At 39.7% G+C, this 17,627-nt stretch overlaps 1 protein-coding gene across 1 annotated transcript in view; it reads left to right on the top strand.

Moving 5' to 3' along the window:
* Positions 1-1,679: 1,679 nt before the first annotated feature.
* The window catches only part of adgrd2 (adhesion G protein-coupled receptor D2), a 37,977-nt gene continuing 22,029 nt past the window's right edge, over positions 1,680-17,627 (top strand). Inside the window, exons 1-15 of the mRNA XM_029509826.1 lie at positions 1,680-1,724; positions 1,898-1,955; positions 2,109-2,348; positions 2,443-3,072; positions 4,853-4,975; positions 5,578-5,666; positions 5,903-6,196; positions 9,208-9,319; positions 12,432-12,566; positions 12,915-13,020; positions 15,945-16,050; positions 16,139-16,194; positions 16,417-16,543; positions 16,652-16,755; positions 17,043-17,145. Coding sequence (XP_029365686.1) covers positions 1,680-1,724; positions 1,898-1,955; positions 2,109-2,348; positions 2,443-3,072; positions 4,853-4,975; positions 5,578-5,666; positions 5,903-6,196; positions 9,208-9,319; positions 12,432-12,566; positions 12,915-13,020; positions 15,945-16,050; positions 16,139-16,194; positions 16,417-16,543; positions 16,652-16,755; positions 17,043-17,145 — 2,328 coding nt within the window. The remainder of the gene's footprint in view (positions 1,725-1,897; positions 1,956-2,108; positions 2,349-2,442; positions 3,073-4,852; positions 4,976-5,577; positions 5,667-5,902; positions 6,197-9,207; positions 9,320-12,431; positions 12,567-12,914; positions 13,021-15,944; positions 16,051-16,138; positions 16,195-16,416; positions 16,544-16,651; positions 16,756-17,042; positions 17,146-17,627) is intronic.

Below are 17,627 nucleotides of genomic sequence, written 5' to 3'. Positions count from 1 at the left end.
ACTTTTTCATGTTGTCAGTCAATTAAACTGCATCAGGTCTTGTTATGTCTTATTCCTTTATGTATGCACATGTTTATTCATGCCTATACTATACTTTGCTATTAATAAAATTTCACAATAATTCAGTTTGTTGTAGTCTGTCTTTTTTCTGTTTCTCTATCGAAAAAAATTGCATGAAATTTAAACATAGTACAGAATTTGTCAATTGACCAAGACAGGGGGCAGCACGGCAGCGTAGTGGTTAGCGCTGTCACCCCACAATAAGAAGGTCGTGGGTTCTCCCCATGCCTGCATGTGTTTCCTCTGGGAACCATCCAAAGACATGCATGCCTAGGTTAACTGGTGACTCTAAATTGGCCATAGGTGTGAATGTGAGCGTGAGCAGTTGTTCGTCTGTGTTTGTCTCTGTGCTGGACTGGCGACCTGTCCAGGGTGTAACCCGCCTCTCGCCCATAACGTTGGCTGGGATTGGTTCCAGGAGCCCCGCGACCTGGAAACGAAAAAGTGGTAGAATGCATGGATGGAACAAGACGGGGAAAAGGATGAGTTTAAAAAAGTCCTAATATTGCAAAAGTAATGAAAAGAGTTTGGCTATTACTCATTCATCTTACGCTTGCTGTGAACAGCAAACATAACAGAAAGGTGTGTGACAGTGAGAAATAAATGAACATACTCAAAGATGCATCTTTTGACATAATAAACCTTGGAAATTCTTAGTTTAGTCATGTAACCAAATGCCCATTCAGAAAAATTGACTTCAAGTCAGATTCAGATTCGCATGTCAAAAATTAATGGGTCCTCCCAGTCCAGGGAATTATTATTGACAGCAGCATTGCATGAGGATGTCATAGGTGTCTTTGTCTTGGATTAGACTGAGAATAACATTTACATGTATTGTGTTTATTATACGTTGCTACACTTGTATTTTAAGTGAAATAAAATGTATCACTGTATACTGGTTACGCATTTTACATTTTTAGTGGGCTACTAATCTTTCATTAACTGTAAAGTACGGCAATAAAACAGATGTTCTAAGTAACTCTAAGGAGTTCAATAGAAGTCCGGAGTGTTTAAAAATGTCACCCTGCCACCCTGCTCCTCAGACGAACTCTTTTCCAAAGGCTTGAATCTGCTTGCGTAAGTAGGATTCTTTTAAAAAATCACCCTATTTGCATGAGAATAGCAGATGCCTTCAGGGTGCTGAAGAGGGAGGGGTTGGGTGGTTTGAAATGATGCAGGAGGCAGACTGGGACTCTTGGACAGACACACTGGGATTGCTGGCTGTCTCCCAGTCAGGAGACCGGAGGCTCTGATGGATATGCTGGACATTGTGGCTGATGGACTGGATGAGGGGTCTGTGCTGGGCTTGATTGTTCTACAAGTTTGCGATACAAAACTCATTGCTGCTTTGGAGGAATATGCAAATTCTACAACTGACTAGAGCGCAACAAGGACACACTGGAAACAATCTGCTGAAGACACAAATAATGTCTTTGGCTCACTTTGCCTTGTACAAATACAGATTCCAGATATTATGGGTTTAAATATGTGTTAGGGTGCTGTATTTACCTTTTGACTTAATGGACGTACAGATTGTTTTCTGAGGAGGTCTAGTGGAAATATTATTTTCTGGGTACAACGAGTGGTTGATATCATCTGGAGACAACACTGGCTCAGAGATGACCAGACCCCTGAATATTGGACTCATATTCTTCTTCTTTATGGTAACGACTTTATCTTCTTTCTCTATATCTTTTATGAAGTTACACAGAAATGACTCAGTTTCACAAATCTGTTTTCAAATGACAGGCACTCTTCAGCCGTTGGATGATGCTTCTGTTCAATTTGCCACATAGCAAGTTTTCAGGAAAAAGTAAATTTGACTTCTTTCCTGTAGGTGGTATGTGAGAGCGAGCCAACGCAATCTTGGCCAGACACAGAAGAGGGCTCACATGGTGAGATACTGAAACAACATTTAGTTGCTAGTAGTTCAAGCTTTTAATCAGGGTCCTGTTGTGTCTTCAATTAATCCACTGAATCAAGCATTCAATGCCTATTGATCAATATTACATCCTGCCTTTGCTGTGGCTGTTGATCTGTCTACTCAGGAGAATCGAGGCTGGTCCATTTAACATCTCACTCAGCATTCCAGTTGGTCAATAGCTCGCAGACCTTTTCAAGGGCTGACAGTTTCTGCAGAGGCCAGTTCAGCTCCCTCGCCACATTGAACCAGTCAGAGGATGGGGAAGGGGCACTGATGCTGCTTCAACATTCTGGTTTTCAGTCACCTATCTGGGTCAGGAATCCCAGCAAAGCAGTCTCAAAGCCTGTGGCATTGGCCAAGCAGTGTGAGTGGATTTCTAGAAGTTTGTAGAGAAATTAAAGGAATATAAAAGTAAATGTGCAAGTTAATCACAAAGTTCTTCTTCTGCTCTTATTTAGACACACAATTCTCAACCCTAAACTTCCCAAAGGATTCCCATGAGGGCTTTGCTCGTGTCAACATGTCCTTCCCCACGCTGTCATGTGTTAGTTTGTGTGTTCGAGTTCAGTGGGACACTGAGTGGAATGAGGTGTCCACCATCTTCTCCTATGCTTCCCCTGTCTTCACCAATGAGTTCCAACTGCGAGGTCAGGTGGACATGCGAGAACGCATCCTCCTGGCACTCATCATCCACGGTAAGCACCTGCCATATAAAGCGTCCTTCCCGAATGATGGAGCATGGCATCACATCTGTGTCACTTGGAACCGCACCAGTGGCCAATGGGCTATCTATGTGGATGGGGAGAGAAAGGACATGGGTTCAGGCACAGATACATCTAAGGATATCCATGGAGATGGAATATTTATTCTGGGTCAGGACCAAGATTCCTTTGGTGGAAATTTTACAGAGCCGTTTTTTGGAAATATGACAGACCTAAATATTTGGAATATGTCTTTGGAAACGATGCATGCTAGTGCCCTCAATGCATGTTCAACCATGACACAGGAACTGCTTTTCAGCTGGAATTTAAACCTGCTCAGCATCCACCCAGTGGTCAAAGAGGTGCAGGCCATTCTGTTTTGCCCAGGTAAGACCAGATTCTGCGTATCATCTCCTATTCACACCAAGCTTTATTGTCATATTAACATGCCAACATGCCAACATGCATGCACATGAGGGAGGTACAAAATTCAGAACCGAGGCCGATCAAGCCAAGAACAACTTACAAATAAGAAAGAAAAATACAATGCAAATCTGGATATATACAGTGTGCTTTGGTAATAAAAATACAAAATTTACATAAATAATGTATTTTCATTAAATATAGTACAAAAAAAAAAACTTAAAAAGTAATAGTTCGGTTGGCTAATTTAGCCAATATTGCAAGATGCACACGTCCATGTCCATGATGAGGGGGCAGGGGTGAGTGTGTGTGGATGTGTTTAAAGGGGGCCAACGGAGTTCAGCAGCCTAACAGCTAGTGGATAAAAGATGTTGTAGTCTTCCTGTATCTGAGAAGTAGTGTATTTGTGAGGTTAGAAAGCAGAACAGTCTGAGTGGCAAATCAGCAGAATATTTGGAGTGAAGCCCTGGGTTAGCCTGTTCTTTGGTCTTGTGAAAACCACAGACCACTTACCACACTGAATGGGATTAAGGAACACACCAATATGCTGCAGTGCAATCTAAAGGTAATCGGGTGTTAAACAAACCCCCAGGTTACCCAAAGTGCCTGCAATCTGAAAGAGAGAGGACCAAAATATTATATTTTGACTATTATATTTGTCACAAGTTAGAGACTCACTCCCTAGATCAACTTTGACCTCCTGTGTTTATTCCAGTTTTGAGTAGAGTATTTGTTTGAATAGAGGAATTGGTACTTTGACTTCCAGATTAAGTGCTTAAGATCATCCAGATAAACTGCTGGTTTGTTTACAAGCTCTCTGATCATCTGACCACCAGTTTTTCTTGCTTTACTGGAGCACATCATCCTTCAAGACAACTGCAGTGCATCTGGATAAGAACAGCATAGTCCAAATCATTTCATGATGATGTCATCAAAATTATCTTCGAGTGGGATTTAAACAACCACAGAACTGAGGATGTGTGTTAGGGTTTTTAAACTGTAAACTAATTTAACTCAAATGCCAAGAAAAAGAGGACACACTCAAAAAATACTTAAAATACTACATTCACCAGGAATGTCCAACCAAAACAAAATCACTCCCACAGGAGGAAAACCCAGTAACACAAAACACTATAGCAATCAGAAAGGGTCCCACGCTCGATGAGTCCATAACCAAAGGAGGCATGTAGGCAGGAATCCAGGTCCACTGATCCCTAGCAGCAGGGCTATAGTAGCAACACCTTAGTCACATTTAGTAAACAGAGTCCCCAGGTCCTGAGGGCAGAGCACAGACAAAATTGGGGTCCAGAGAAGCAACTCACAAAGAATTCACCAGACAAAACCAGGGTCATTCATCATCACGGGACAACTCTTTTCTTGTTTTCTTCCCTCTTTCTGGAGTTTCTGCTCTGACTCTCCAACTGGTCAGTAATGAGCAGGTTTTCTTATCCACAGGTTGATCTGCATCACCAGTGTTCCACCCTGCAGCAGCTTGCAAATGCAGTGCATTTCCAAAACACAACATTAACAGTGTGAGAAAGAGACTTCTAGATACATATTAGTATGATTGAAAGGACAGAATGAAAGTCAAGGCGAAAAGTCTTTCTTAAAATTCCTCCACAAGCAGCAGTAATTTATGATCCCCCACTTTGCTGATTTTATTTTTCGCAAGTAAAGGCCTCTAATCATGCTGGAGCTCACTCGTTTCTTGTTGTGTGTCATGGTCATTTGGTTGTGTGGGCAGCAGTGCACCAGCAGATGGAGCTGCAGGGTTGCAGGATATTGCAGAGCTGGTCAAACCAGCATCTACAGTTTGGACTGGCTGACTGCTCTGATTCACTACCATTCATTTGCAGGAGCAGCAGAGGTGAGACTTAGACACCTTTCACACAAACATGCTATTCTGCTCTTTGAAAAGTCTGTCATCTTATTGTTAATATTAATGATAAATTATGGATGCATGAAACTGACGAAAGTAAAATGTTATGGGAATTAATGGAGCTAATGAGATTTGCAGTTTTTATTCAATATCCAGTTTTGATAATAGGTTTGTGCTGAGTTTACCACAGGTGGTCTACAGTCAAGGGTTAGAAATATTTTAGAAATAAACCCAGAAAAATTGGCAAGAATTTGAGCTAAATTTAATAATTAAGGGGGTCCAAATGTCTGACATCACTTGTTCAGACTATGAAGAACGTTCTACAATATGTAATTTTAGTATGAAGTAAAAGTAGAAAGCAGTCTTTGTCACATTATTACTGTGACAAATAAGCGCATGTATAATGTTTGCCTTATCAAAAAAAAGAGAATGACATAACTTTGAATAAGGGAAATCCTCCTCCTGACATGTTGGTTGGGGTTCAGGTCATGTTTGGAGTTCAATATTTTATTCGTAGATGCTTCAGCATCCTTTGGGTATGTTGAGTGCCCTGCCATTATATCATCTGCATTAAATTGTGTCTGGCACAGAGCGCTACCTGAAGATGAGACAGATTCATGATTTTCAGAGGTCACAGCCTACCATCTTCATGAACCATCTGATGAAGATTTCCAACAAAACTCAGGTAAACAAACCATAAATCTTCACTGCGTATGTTCCTTTCTTTTCTGTCATCTCTGAAGGTTTCACATCTTTCTGTCCTTTGCCTGTAAGCGACTTCCCTGTCGGTAAACCGTACTTAAAAGTTAACATTTTGCTTTAGTTCAAATGTATTGAATGGCTCTCACAGTGACCCATGGACCATTATAAAAAATCAAAAAGCAGTCTGGTTAATCCTGGTGTCTCTGTTTTTACACCCAACCTCTGCTGAGACAGCACCCCTCAGGGCTGAGTAACATCGCCCAAGCATCTGCCCTACTCGAAATCTCTGTCCAGGCCTTGGAAACCCAGCAGGAGGGACTGCAGCCAGAAGACATGGTGTCCCTCATCCAGCTGCTTTCTCTGGCTGCTGATGTCCCGAAGCAGCCAGTCACAGATGCCACCAACCACAGCCAGGAGGGCATCCAGAAACTGAGCCAACACTTCATTAGTGTGGCTGACAGCATCATCAGTGAAAACAACACTGTCAAGTGGCAGGCCATCAGAGAGGTAGCACTGTGGTAACACTCTCTCATTCTTTGTTATGTGCCTTTTCTCAGTGTGGAGGTTTAAGAAAGTCTATGCATAAGGATTTTGTAAATCTCTGCATTTTATATTGCTGTGTATACGTCAATATAATGTTTTTATGTATGGCATCATCATCATCATTCAGTTCTCAGGGACACTACAGGACATTTTTATTCATTTAACACAGTATTTTTCAGCCTAGACACTGTAATTGTGATAAAGAGTTTTCTTTTTCAAATTCAGTTTAAAGAAAACTCTTAAATATATGATCTACTGTATAAAGGCACATATTTTGAAATGACCGAGACGCAAGATGTCACAGTCTTTTGAAGCTTGAATGACGCACTAAATGCTCTACCTCTGTACTGTAATTACTTTTAGCTGGACCTTTTCATGAAATGTGTTTTTTTGCAGACCCAGGTTAAGGTCCCTTAAGATAAGGACCCTAAGATACCTTTTTAACTTCTCCTTATTCTTTGGGATATGATACGTAAAAAAAACTAACCATTAACTCTGACGAGAAAGTGGCTTTTGAGCCAAAGATGTCTTCAAATGGGGCCAGTAAGTTTATTTTACTGTTTAATACTGTTACACAATTAAACACAACACAATTAAATTCTAGTTTTAGTTTATTTAATTGCATAAATGTGGTTGTGAAAAAATGGACAGCTAATAAAGCTGAATTCATTATTTACATTGTATACCTAATGAATCATTCTAGGAATCCAAACTAGGAACATTTTTGTCACATATAAGATTTCCCAGGACAGCCTTTTTTCCCTGCAATAGTTGGAGTTTTGCATGTTCATCATCAATTGTGGGGGAGTAAATAGGAGAGAGGCAGACAGGAAACTGAGATAAGTGACCTGCAGCATGCAATCAAACCTGGGACACTGCAGTAACATGTAAAATGTGCTAAGCACTCTTATTGACACACAACTGCAGTGCCAGCAGTTGCCCTACCCTTGACAGACAAATGTGTCTTGAAAATGTATTACAATTGATGAAAAATGTTAAATCATAAATCAATTGAGCATGAAATTGCAACTTATTCTTGTAAACTGTTGGTTTCTACAATTATTGTAAAATGGCATTATACATTGTAACATTGTGAAACACACATATATACATGATTCAACTAAGGCATTTTAGGAGGTGCAACCTGCATCGTCTATTGATTAAATTGGGTTTGGATGACCACCAACTGGTTTGTACACTCTATCAATGTACAAACAAGATGGTACTTTTACAACTGCAATTAATTGGTAAGAAAAGCAGAAATAAGAAGTGCAGCTTTGTGTTGTTGGAAGGTCTTTGTGTTTTATAGCTTGATAAAGATCATCCAGAGCCACAGAAGAAACCAGAAATCTGCTGCCACATTCATGAATCAACTGGACTTAATGTGTAAAGGTGTCCTTCATAGTTTTTCACAGATGGCAAAAGAAACCGCACAAATCAAAATGGCCAGTTAGCCTATATACGGGATTGTTCAAACATCAAACATGACATAACATTGGTACAAGGAGAGCATGCTCCAACAGAGAGCCACAGATCAATAGATCTGTCTCAATGTATCACAACAACACTGCCCACAGCAGCGATGAGTCCTGCATTATTTGATTTATTTAGGTTTGGAGAATTCCATTGCATGCAGCACGGAATCCCAGTCTTGGTGATGCTATTTTAATCACTCAGATTTTCATTTTAGATGGTCTCCAAGTTGTGAAACTTGAACAGTCAGCCATAATCTCAATCAAACTATCAGGGGGTTTAATTAAATAAAGAAAAAAAGAATGAAAACATTTTAAACTAAGCCAAGGAAGTGTTAAAAACCAGCAGTGAGAAGTAGAAATGAAGTCAAAATGGTAGACCATTGTTTGCTCAGTAATTGACATGCAGCAGGCTTTTTAATGATTTAAAACGAATGTGGCTGGGTCTTGCCTTATTTTACTTGAATTTTAGTTGGCTTTCTCAACCCTGAAGCCCAATTTTGGCTTTAAACAAGTTGTGTCCTAAGGCTGAGAGCAAAAGCATTCATACCCTGAATTAATGCTTCCGGCTATAAATGGTATTGTTATTTGTTATTGCCAAACTTCACTTGCATACATAAGAAATGGAGAAATATAAATTTTCTCACTCTATGGTGATAACACCAATGCAATGTGCAAAACCTATGTGCATATTCAACGGCATACAGCTGTGCTGAGCCTACATCACAGCTGCACATCATGTAGCCAGATCCGAATTCATCAGATAGGTGGGTAGGTTCATGACTAGTGCTGTTCAACTCTAGTGCACTAGAGGGCAGTATGATTCTATACCGTATAGTAGAATGACATAACCTCAGGAATTGAGGAACAAAACTGAAAAAAACAGCTACCCTCTTGATTGAGACATGGGTTATTATTTAAATTTCCAATTTTGAATATCTGAATGGAACCCTGGTCTGTTCTGGCTGCCACTCAACTAGATGCCTACATTTTTCTATGTATTTATCACTTCTGAATCTGCACTGTTGATGTGCTTGGAGTGGATCTTTATGGAGTTGCACCTTGTGGTAGAGTCCCCCTCCCCCCATAGCCTTCTCAGTGCTTCAAGGCCACCACAGCCCAGACTCAATGGATGAGCAGCACTCTGAAAAACTATGGCTGTACTCATCCACAAACCCACCTCGCTCTGCTCCTAGCCCTGTCTCCAAGGCTCAGCTCAAATGGGCATATTAAATTCAAAATGAGGGGTTTCAAAACGGACAAAGGCAAAATCTACAATTGTGCCTTGCATTATATGCCTATCTCTCACTTCAGCCAAACTGAGCGCAGACTCTGGCAAACATTTTACTGCACCGAAAGTGTTCTCTTATTGTGTGGCACATGAATGGTCATTTTGAAATGTAGCTCTTTAGCTTTGACGGTCGCAATGAACAGGGCAGATTGAGTGATGCTGCTGCTGCTGCTGCTGCTGCTGCTGAGACACCGTCACTCTGTGTGTTATAGGTGGTGAATGGTCCCATGGATGTGGTCCAGACCATTGACCGGATGGTGACCAGCATGAGCCCACATTTGATGGCAGAGACTGATCACCTGACCATTCACAGCCCAAATATCAGTGAGTCTGACACACACACTCACAATGTTGTTTTACCTTAACACTTAGACCTTATGATGCCAGGTTAAAAAACAAAACAATGTGTCCCCACCATTTCTGTGTGTCCATCCACACATAATATTATAATAATCACAGAGATAAAAAAGCGAAAGTAAGTAAGATTGAAAAGATTTTTCAGTCAGTACCACAAACTGGGGCAGTCTCCACCAAATGGCTGTTTAACTCAGCAGTCCACTAATTACAACATATCGTTCTGTTATATTCATACTGAGACAAGATGCTTTGCTAAAAAAGCAGCAAAAATACTTTTGTGCAGAATGATTCAGTGACATTGAAATCAGAAGCTGATGAAAGTTGTTAGGTTCTTTGCCTTGTCAACTCTGCTATCAATAAAATCTGATCACACCAAACCCACACGTAAAGTTCCCTTGAAGCAGATGAGGTTGGATTTTGACTTACACCTCATTTAATAATAATTTATCACATTTTTTAGTACATTTGTACAGAGACCATGTAAAATAATAACATAAACATTGCCATTTTATACTTTGTACCAGATTTAACTTAGAACTTGTTTACATCTGCAGTTCCTAGGCAGGTAACAAACAAAAGCATAATAACGGTACATAAACAAAACACACACATGGGCAGAGTATTAAAATCAGCAAGAGCTATGCTGGGTATCTTTTAACATGCTCTAAAACTGCAAATGGAGGTATAGTTTTTAATGGTATCAGTAAGGGGGTTCCATTGACTTGTGGCCTTCATACAAAACGTTGAATGCCCAAAGGCCTCAATGGAAAGGACACTGTCTCTTGTTCTTACGAATCCTTTGGTGCCAATGTTGACATGGTCTTTTAATGGAGGTGGAGCTAGACCAATGAAGATTTTATACTTAAGGCACAGTTTGGAGCAGACTTGAAACCCCCCCCCCTTTGCCCCAATGATGCAATGTAATATGACATGAGAGAAAGGCTCATGAAATGCATACAATTTTGGTAGCAGCCATAATAAGAGAGTTTCTAGCTTCTAAAGTTAGCTAAACTGTATTTGACAGTATTTTTATGTGTAACTTAAATTTGAGGTTAGGATCCAAAGTTACTCGGAAATACCTAAATATGGTAAGAATTTGGATCTTCTCAGACTTCATGACGACATCAGTATAGATTAATTGTTTAATAGTATTAGTGAAAACATAACTTTTGTTTTATCCATATTTATGGAAAGACATGACTGACCAAGCCAGTCTGTGGTTCATTTGATGATCACTGATCATTTCTTGGCTGCTAATCCAGCGGTTTTGCATGTGTATATAATACAATATTGTCAGTATACATCTGCACCTCTATCCCATGACAATGCTGCAGGAGATCATTAGTGTAATGAATAAACTATAGGCGTCCCAAAGCATAACCCTGAGGAACACCCAACGAAAACCTAATGTTGCTAGATGTAAAACCAGAAGCATTAACATACTTTTCCCTGTCCAACAAAAAAGGTATACTAGAGCACTGGGTGAAAAATTATTATAAATTATTTAGATTTCTGTGAGCTGGACATAAAATGAATTCTTATCTGAAAGGGGTCTGCATAGTCCAGCAATAGTGAATGACATATACTGGGACAAAATCTTCTTCAGTGCAACATATTCTATGGATGTTAGCGGCTTCCAACACAACACCTAAACATTTAAGGCAATCTTTAACGTATATTCCTCTTCCCTGCAGGTTTAGCTTATCTGAAGTAGTGATATTCTGGCATCATAAATATGTTATATCTCTCAAACCTAATCTAGAATGGTTTGGCTAAACTGAAAACAAAATTTTCAGGGATTGTAAAATAATAATATATATATATATATATATTACTACCACTTGGGACTGCAGCACTGTCAGTGTTTCTTATTGGAATTTCTTTATTGTCAAGTAATGTTGCAGATCTCCAAAGGAGAAGATTTGGTAAGTCACTTTACATGAGTTAAGATGTTAAATGATAGGACAGGCTGTTTGAATGAATACACAGTGAACGTCTTCACTTCTTCGCTTGTTCCTGATCTACCTGATCTTCCTGATCTACCTGAGTAATGTCTTGTATGTTCCTATGACTTCTTGATTTAAATCAAGTGGCAACCAACTGTGGCACATTGGTTTGTGAACTGCTGTTCCGAAGCCTGAAGTTTTCACTTTGATGTCAACATCATGATTTTTTTGAAACCATAAGAAACCTTATCTCAGGTTGAGCTGAGCATAGGTTCTTTCTCCGGCAGGTGGCCATTTCTGGTATAGTTAGCCAATCACAGGATAGCCACACCAAAATGAATATCAATATCAAATTTATTTACATAGTGCAAAATCATAACAGAGTTACATCAAATCACTTTACAAATAGAGCAGGTCTAGACCAAACTCTTTACATAGTTGTTAAAGAGACCCAACAAATCTCTCCATGAGCAAGCAGTTGGTGACAGTAGTGTGTCAGGTGTGTGATTGATAGACTGAACCGGAAACAAATCAGGATAGAAAACGGACTGGGTCAGATCCAGCCCTCTCTCTCTCTCTTCCTCAGCTCCACTTATTTATTCCAATATTTTCCTCCTTCCTCCAAATCTCAATTTTCTCTATTTATTCTTTAAGATAGATACAATTGTTATCTTTACTTTACCACAGTACACAGGATACACAGTGTCAGTAGATTTCCAAGTTAAAATGAAGCCTTCTTAAATATGTTTAAGTTGCCATGGTAACGCCCATTTAAGCTGGTCAATTTGAAATTCAAGCCCCTACTGTTGTTTTGAAAATGGGGTTATTGAAATTGTCTGTTTAGAAAGATGAAGCCATTCATAAAATTGGAAGCAAAAGCTATTTGGGGGTATGATTTTGAAAATATATTTGTAAAGAAGCTTTGAAACATTGATCTCTATTATTATTCATATTTTTTATTGATGAGATTATATAATATATATTGTTAAAAATGGTCTAATTTCCTTTTTCTCTAAAAATTGATTTAATTATTTAAAAATATATTTCCAGAGTCAAATAATGTGACATCACTTTCTCCAGAGTCTTAATGCAGAATTCAATGTATTTAATGTATATAAATCTTCCTTTTGAAGAACTGGAGGTGCAGCAGTACACACTGCAGGAAGGATCCAGGGGACAAAGCTTCTGTGGGCCTGACACAGAGAAACACAACAACCTAGACTGCATTTCAGTCCCATATCAGAAGATGCAGGATCTCCGTAACAACGGTAGGAAAGTAATACAAAACACAATAATATTCCTGCTATTGCGCTTACAGCAAACACTTATTCAGATTATCTATCACAGTTGAGCGTTTGCAGAAACATTTATATAATATATAATATATTAATATAATTCTTACCAATAAATGCAGTTGACAATGATAGACATCTCAATGTAGCATGAATTCTTAGTTACACTCCCAAGGTCTCAGTTGTAATGGATGGGCATTGTTGGGTTTTGCAAAAACTATTCATCTTAAACAATACGTGATCCTAAATTAACTACATTTCCTTTGGTATTGTTGTATTTAACGGTCTGGTGCAATCTGAAGAAAGCTCCATCCTTATGTTTAGGCTTCCAGAAGCTCACATTAGTCAACATGTGGTATGGCTCTCTGCCGCCCCTTTTCAGTCCTGAGAACATTTCAATGGTTCCCACCGTCACAGATGGAAGCCAGAGGTAAGTCTATGCTTTTTAAAAATTTCCACTCACCCCACTAACATAGCGCAGTGGCACAGCGGTTAGCGTTGTTGCCCCACAACAAGAAGGTTGCACATTCGGTTCTCAGCTCACATTGGATGAGGGCAGGGTACACCTTGGACAGGTCGCCAGTCCATCGCAGGGCCAACACATAGTGACAGACAGAGATAAACAAGATAGATAGATAGATAGATAGATAGATAGATAGATAGATAGATAGATAGATAGATAGATAGATACTTTGTTTATCCCAGACTGGGAAACTGCAGTGTAACAGCAGCATTACACATAGGGAATAAAATATATAACATTAATGCATCTGGGTGTTCGGTCAGTAGTTTGGCAGCGGTGGAGCTGATGACTTCACAGGCTACCGCTGCATCAGCTGACGGGGTGATGTAAACAGCGACAACAATGGTGGACGTGAACTCCCTTGGTAAATAATACGGGCGCATTCCTACAGCCAGCAGTTCGATGTCTGGGTTATAGAGACGTTCCTTCATGACATTTGGAAAAGTCTCTGTCTCCCCGTACCAAACTGTAACCTGGGACCTCAACGCTGCTGTCCGGGATGTGCGAGTGCAGCCATGTTTCACTGAAGCGAAATATGCTACAGTCACGGTATTCCCTCTGGGTCTGCACAGGCGCTGCCAGTTCGTCCGTCTTGTTCCCCAAAGACCTCACGTTCCCCGTTATGATCGCTGGGACCGCTGGTTTGTGTCTTCTCCTTCTTTCCCTCCGTTTCGCTCCGGCGTCTCCTCCGTAGCTCCTGCGGGCCCACAGGCCTGTCTCCAGGCAACAGCGCGGGTTTACACAGCGCAATCAACTGCCACAACTGCCGGCGGCGATCTTCCAAGTTACAAAAAGTAGGAAAAGTAGGAGAAAAACCAAACCAACCAAACCAACTAAAGCAATTTCGCAACTAACAGAAAGGTTGAGATTGAACAGAAAAAAAAAACAACAAAAGAGCGAACCAACAAATGAACAAGTTTACACGAAACACGACGAGGAGCTGCGGCTACAGGCTGCCGCTAGAACGGCGCCAAAAAAAAGAAAAAACAACCACTCACACTCAGAGCTACGGACAATTTAGAGTCACGAATTAACCCAAAGGTGATGTCTTTGACCGGTGTGAGGAAAGCACACGCAAGCACAGGGAGAACATGCAGTCTCTGCACAGAAAGGCCCCAGGCCCAGGAAAGAAACCTGCAACCTTCTTGCTGTGGGGCAACAGCGCTAACCACGAAGCCGCCATCCTTCTACATCAGTTCTCATTTAGAGCTATTTTGAAATGACACACTACTATTTTTTATTTCTACTTCTGTGAAATGCATAAGTCCTTGCCACTCTCCTTCGCTCTTTAGCACCTTTCACCAACAGCACAGTTAACATGCTACACTGAGAGCCCTGCAGGGCAGCATTCACTTCTCAGTGAAATTGCCTTCATTAAAGACAACCAAGTAAAGATGGCTTGCCCTAAACCTTGGCACTACTTGTCACTTTAGTGCAATTTTATCACTATTAAAACAACTACAGGCACCCTTGCTCGGACCACAGCCAAGCAATTAAGCTGAGCAACAATGCAGTTCCAGGGTAGAGGTTAAAATATGCATGGAATAATGGCCAAATCCTGAGTTGTGAGCTCAGCTATATTTACTGACAAAATGATCATAGTTTTCAGCTATTTTATACGACTGTTCTTTCTCCAAAAGTGACGAGGCCTTTATTTCCTTCAACACAGGACTTTCTTAGCGGCAGTCAACATTTCCAGGAACAATGTCATGTGAAAGCCCTAATACTTTCATTGTTTTGCTGCTGTAAACATATTGTCTCATGATAATTTCTTTCTCTCCTTGCTTCCCTCCTACTCTGGCTGCTCTGGGTGTTAATGTTTGGTGTCTCATGTGTATCTGCCTTCTTCAGTCATAATGACACATTTTATGAAGCTATTAAATTAGCATACCAAATATAATATCAAAAGACAGGGCATATAGTTCATAAATATGTCCCCTCAGAATCCGTACCTCTACAGTAGAGCACTTAAAGTTGGTCCATTGATAAAGATACCATCTGGTGAAGATTACAGGGGCAATGTGTCAACTATGAAGGCTTCAACTTATGCTGTGTTATCCAGAGTTTAACCCTTACATTACCCATATAATGGATTTTGCTAACTGTAGTTTTCAGTGTCGAGCTTCTGTTATCTATTTAGAGAACAGATTTATATTGTATTTATATTTATAGTCCAATTAAAAAACAAACATCTTTATCCATATGAAAAAGCACTGGCATTGTTTTGTTTTGTTTTGTTTTTCCTGTAAAAATACAATATATAATATATAATAAATATATAATATATAAATATCAATGCTAAAGACTATTGTGGTTGTGGTTGTGAGATTTCTAAGTTACAAAAGTGCAAGTGGACATTATTAAAATCAAACAAGATATAAAGGGAATTAATTATTCACTAATACTGTGAGAGATGCCTCACTTAGCTTGAGCATCTGCTCCTCTAAAGGTCTGTGCACAGCCCTGCTCTTTGATATGATATTATATTATGATGTATTATGATATTATATATTATTATTTTTGTTGTATAGACTCAGACAGTGTCAACGTGTGTCCTGTGATAGTTGCTCATGGTTCTTTCTGGGCCAATGAATGGTCAGCCACGCTACTATTGCTTGAAAATTAAATGTAGGTAAAATAAAAAAGAGGATTATTATTGCAGTGAGTTCCCAACCCAACTTGACTGCAAAGAGAAAAAAATTAATTTGGAAATACTTCAGGTTTCACTCAGTAGATAGTAAATGTGTGGAGCCTCAACGTAAAGTCAATTCTGTACAATTTCCACTCCTTGTGTGAATTTCGGTAACAAATATACATGTGTACATAACCAGGTATTTGGGCACCATCCTGGGCTCTTCAGTCATATCCACCACTGCATTGGGAGATGACCAACTCATTAACACAGCAGTTCGCTTCCAACTCCAGCACAGAGTACAGGTTAGCACTTTGAAATTGCTACTGTCATCAATCCCATTTATTCCTGAACTGAATATCATGTCCATCATCTATTCTATCTTTCTGTCAGAATCCCATTGGAACGCTGCATGATCCAGTGTGTGCCTTCTGGGACTTTGAGCTCACGTACGTACCAATGAATATTTTTGAAAAAGTCTTGTGGAGGTTTCCCTTTCTTATTATTATAGATTATAGATTATTATTCCTCTCTAATGCACTACACATCTTACCTGAATGATCAAAAAATTTGATAAATTCTGCAAAAGTTTTAGAAAAAAAGACATGTACATTCTTGCCATCCCTGTGTGTGTGTAGATATGTAAGTATGCACTGATTGTGTCTAACTAGTCCAGAGTCTGGTGGGTGGTGGAATACCAGAGGCTGTGAGGTGATGTCCAAAGAATATGGATACACTGTCTGTCACTGCAACCACACAACCAATTTTGCATTGCTACTTCAGGTTTACGAAGCACAGGTAACATCCCTCTCTCAAATTATCACTCTGTATTTTGTGTAGGCTTTCATCTGCAGCATGTGCTACTATTTAAAGCTCACACTGTATGTGTGTGTGTGTGTGTGTCAGAGGAGCCCAGAGAGTGAAAATGCTCTGCAGGTGCTGACGTTCATCGGCTGTGGAGTGTCTCTATGTGGCCTCCTCTTCACCTTCATCCTCTTCATCGCTGTGGGGTGAGTCACAAACATCACAGAGTGCACTCTGTAAAGCGTTGAGGGTGAAAAGCATTTCATAAAACTCTGCCAGTTTCACTTCAATAGAACTTAAATAGAAAAAAACAGAACATTGTGCTCTGTAGACACGTGACAGTACTGTATTTGTGAATTTATTATTTATTTATTTTTTTCAAAAATTGATAGAAATACTCTAAGATCTTCACTCAGAAACTCATGCTGTGTGCTTCCATGCATTTTATGCATTTTATATGTGTGTGTGTGTGTGTGTGTGTTTAATTGTGCAGTGTCCCTAAATCAGACCGTACCACTGTCCACAAAAATCTCATTGTTTCTCTGGGCATTGCTGAGCTGCTATTGATGTGCAGTGATTGGGCGTCTGTCAATGAGGTAAGAGTCCTCATTTGAAAAGCATTTAAGCTTGAGTAGTCACAAAATAATTAAAAAAAATGTTGTTAGAATTTTTTCAAAGACTGAGGTCTTGACCACAGTCAGACGACATGACTGGAAGGTTATTGTTCAAGCATGCTTTTAACAACTGTTTAATAACTATTGCCAGCATATGATTCTGTTACCACAATTAGGACAGCTGGACAGGAGGACAGCAGAACAACTTACTTGAAGTAAATTAGCATGTGAACCAGCTAATTTAGCATGTCAGATCTGGTGAGTTTATACAAATGAAACAGAATTTTACATACCCTTTAAGTAGAAGGCACGTACAGCCTCAAGAGTCACTTCACCAACAAAAAGGCTTTTCATATCTGTTATTTATATGGTAAAAATCCTCCAAAAGACACCAACACCACAAACATTGCCTAGCAACTCATGTCCAATTGATTTAACCAATAATAAAATATAGATTTGCCATG

This window comes from Echeneis naucrates, chromosome 9 (assembly GCF_900963305.1).
Source record: "Echeneis naucrates chromosome 9, fEcheNa1.1, whole genome shotgun sequence".
In the NCBI taxonomy this organism is placed as follows: Eukaryota; Metazoa; Chordata; class Actinopteri; order Carangiformes; family Echeneidae; genus Echeneis; species Echeneis naucrates.
The sequence above is the reverse complement of the archived record's forward strand: the minus strand, read 5'-3'. Positions and strand labels throughout refer to the sequence as shown.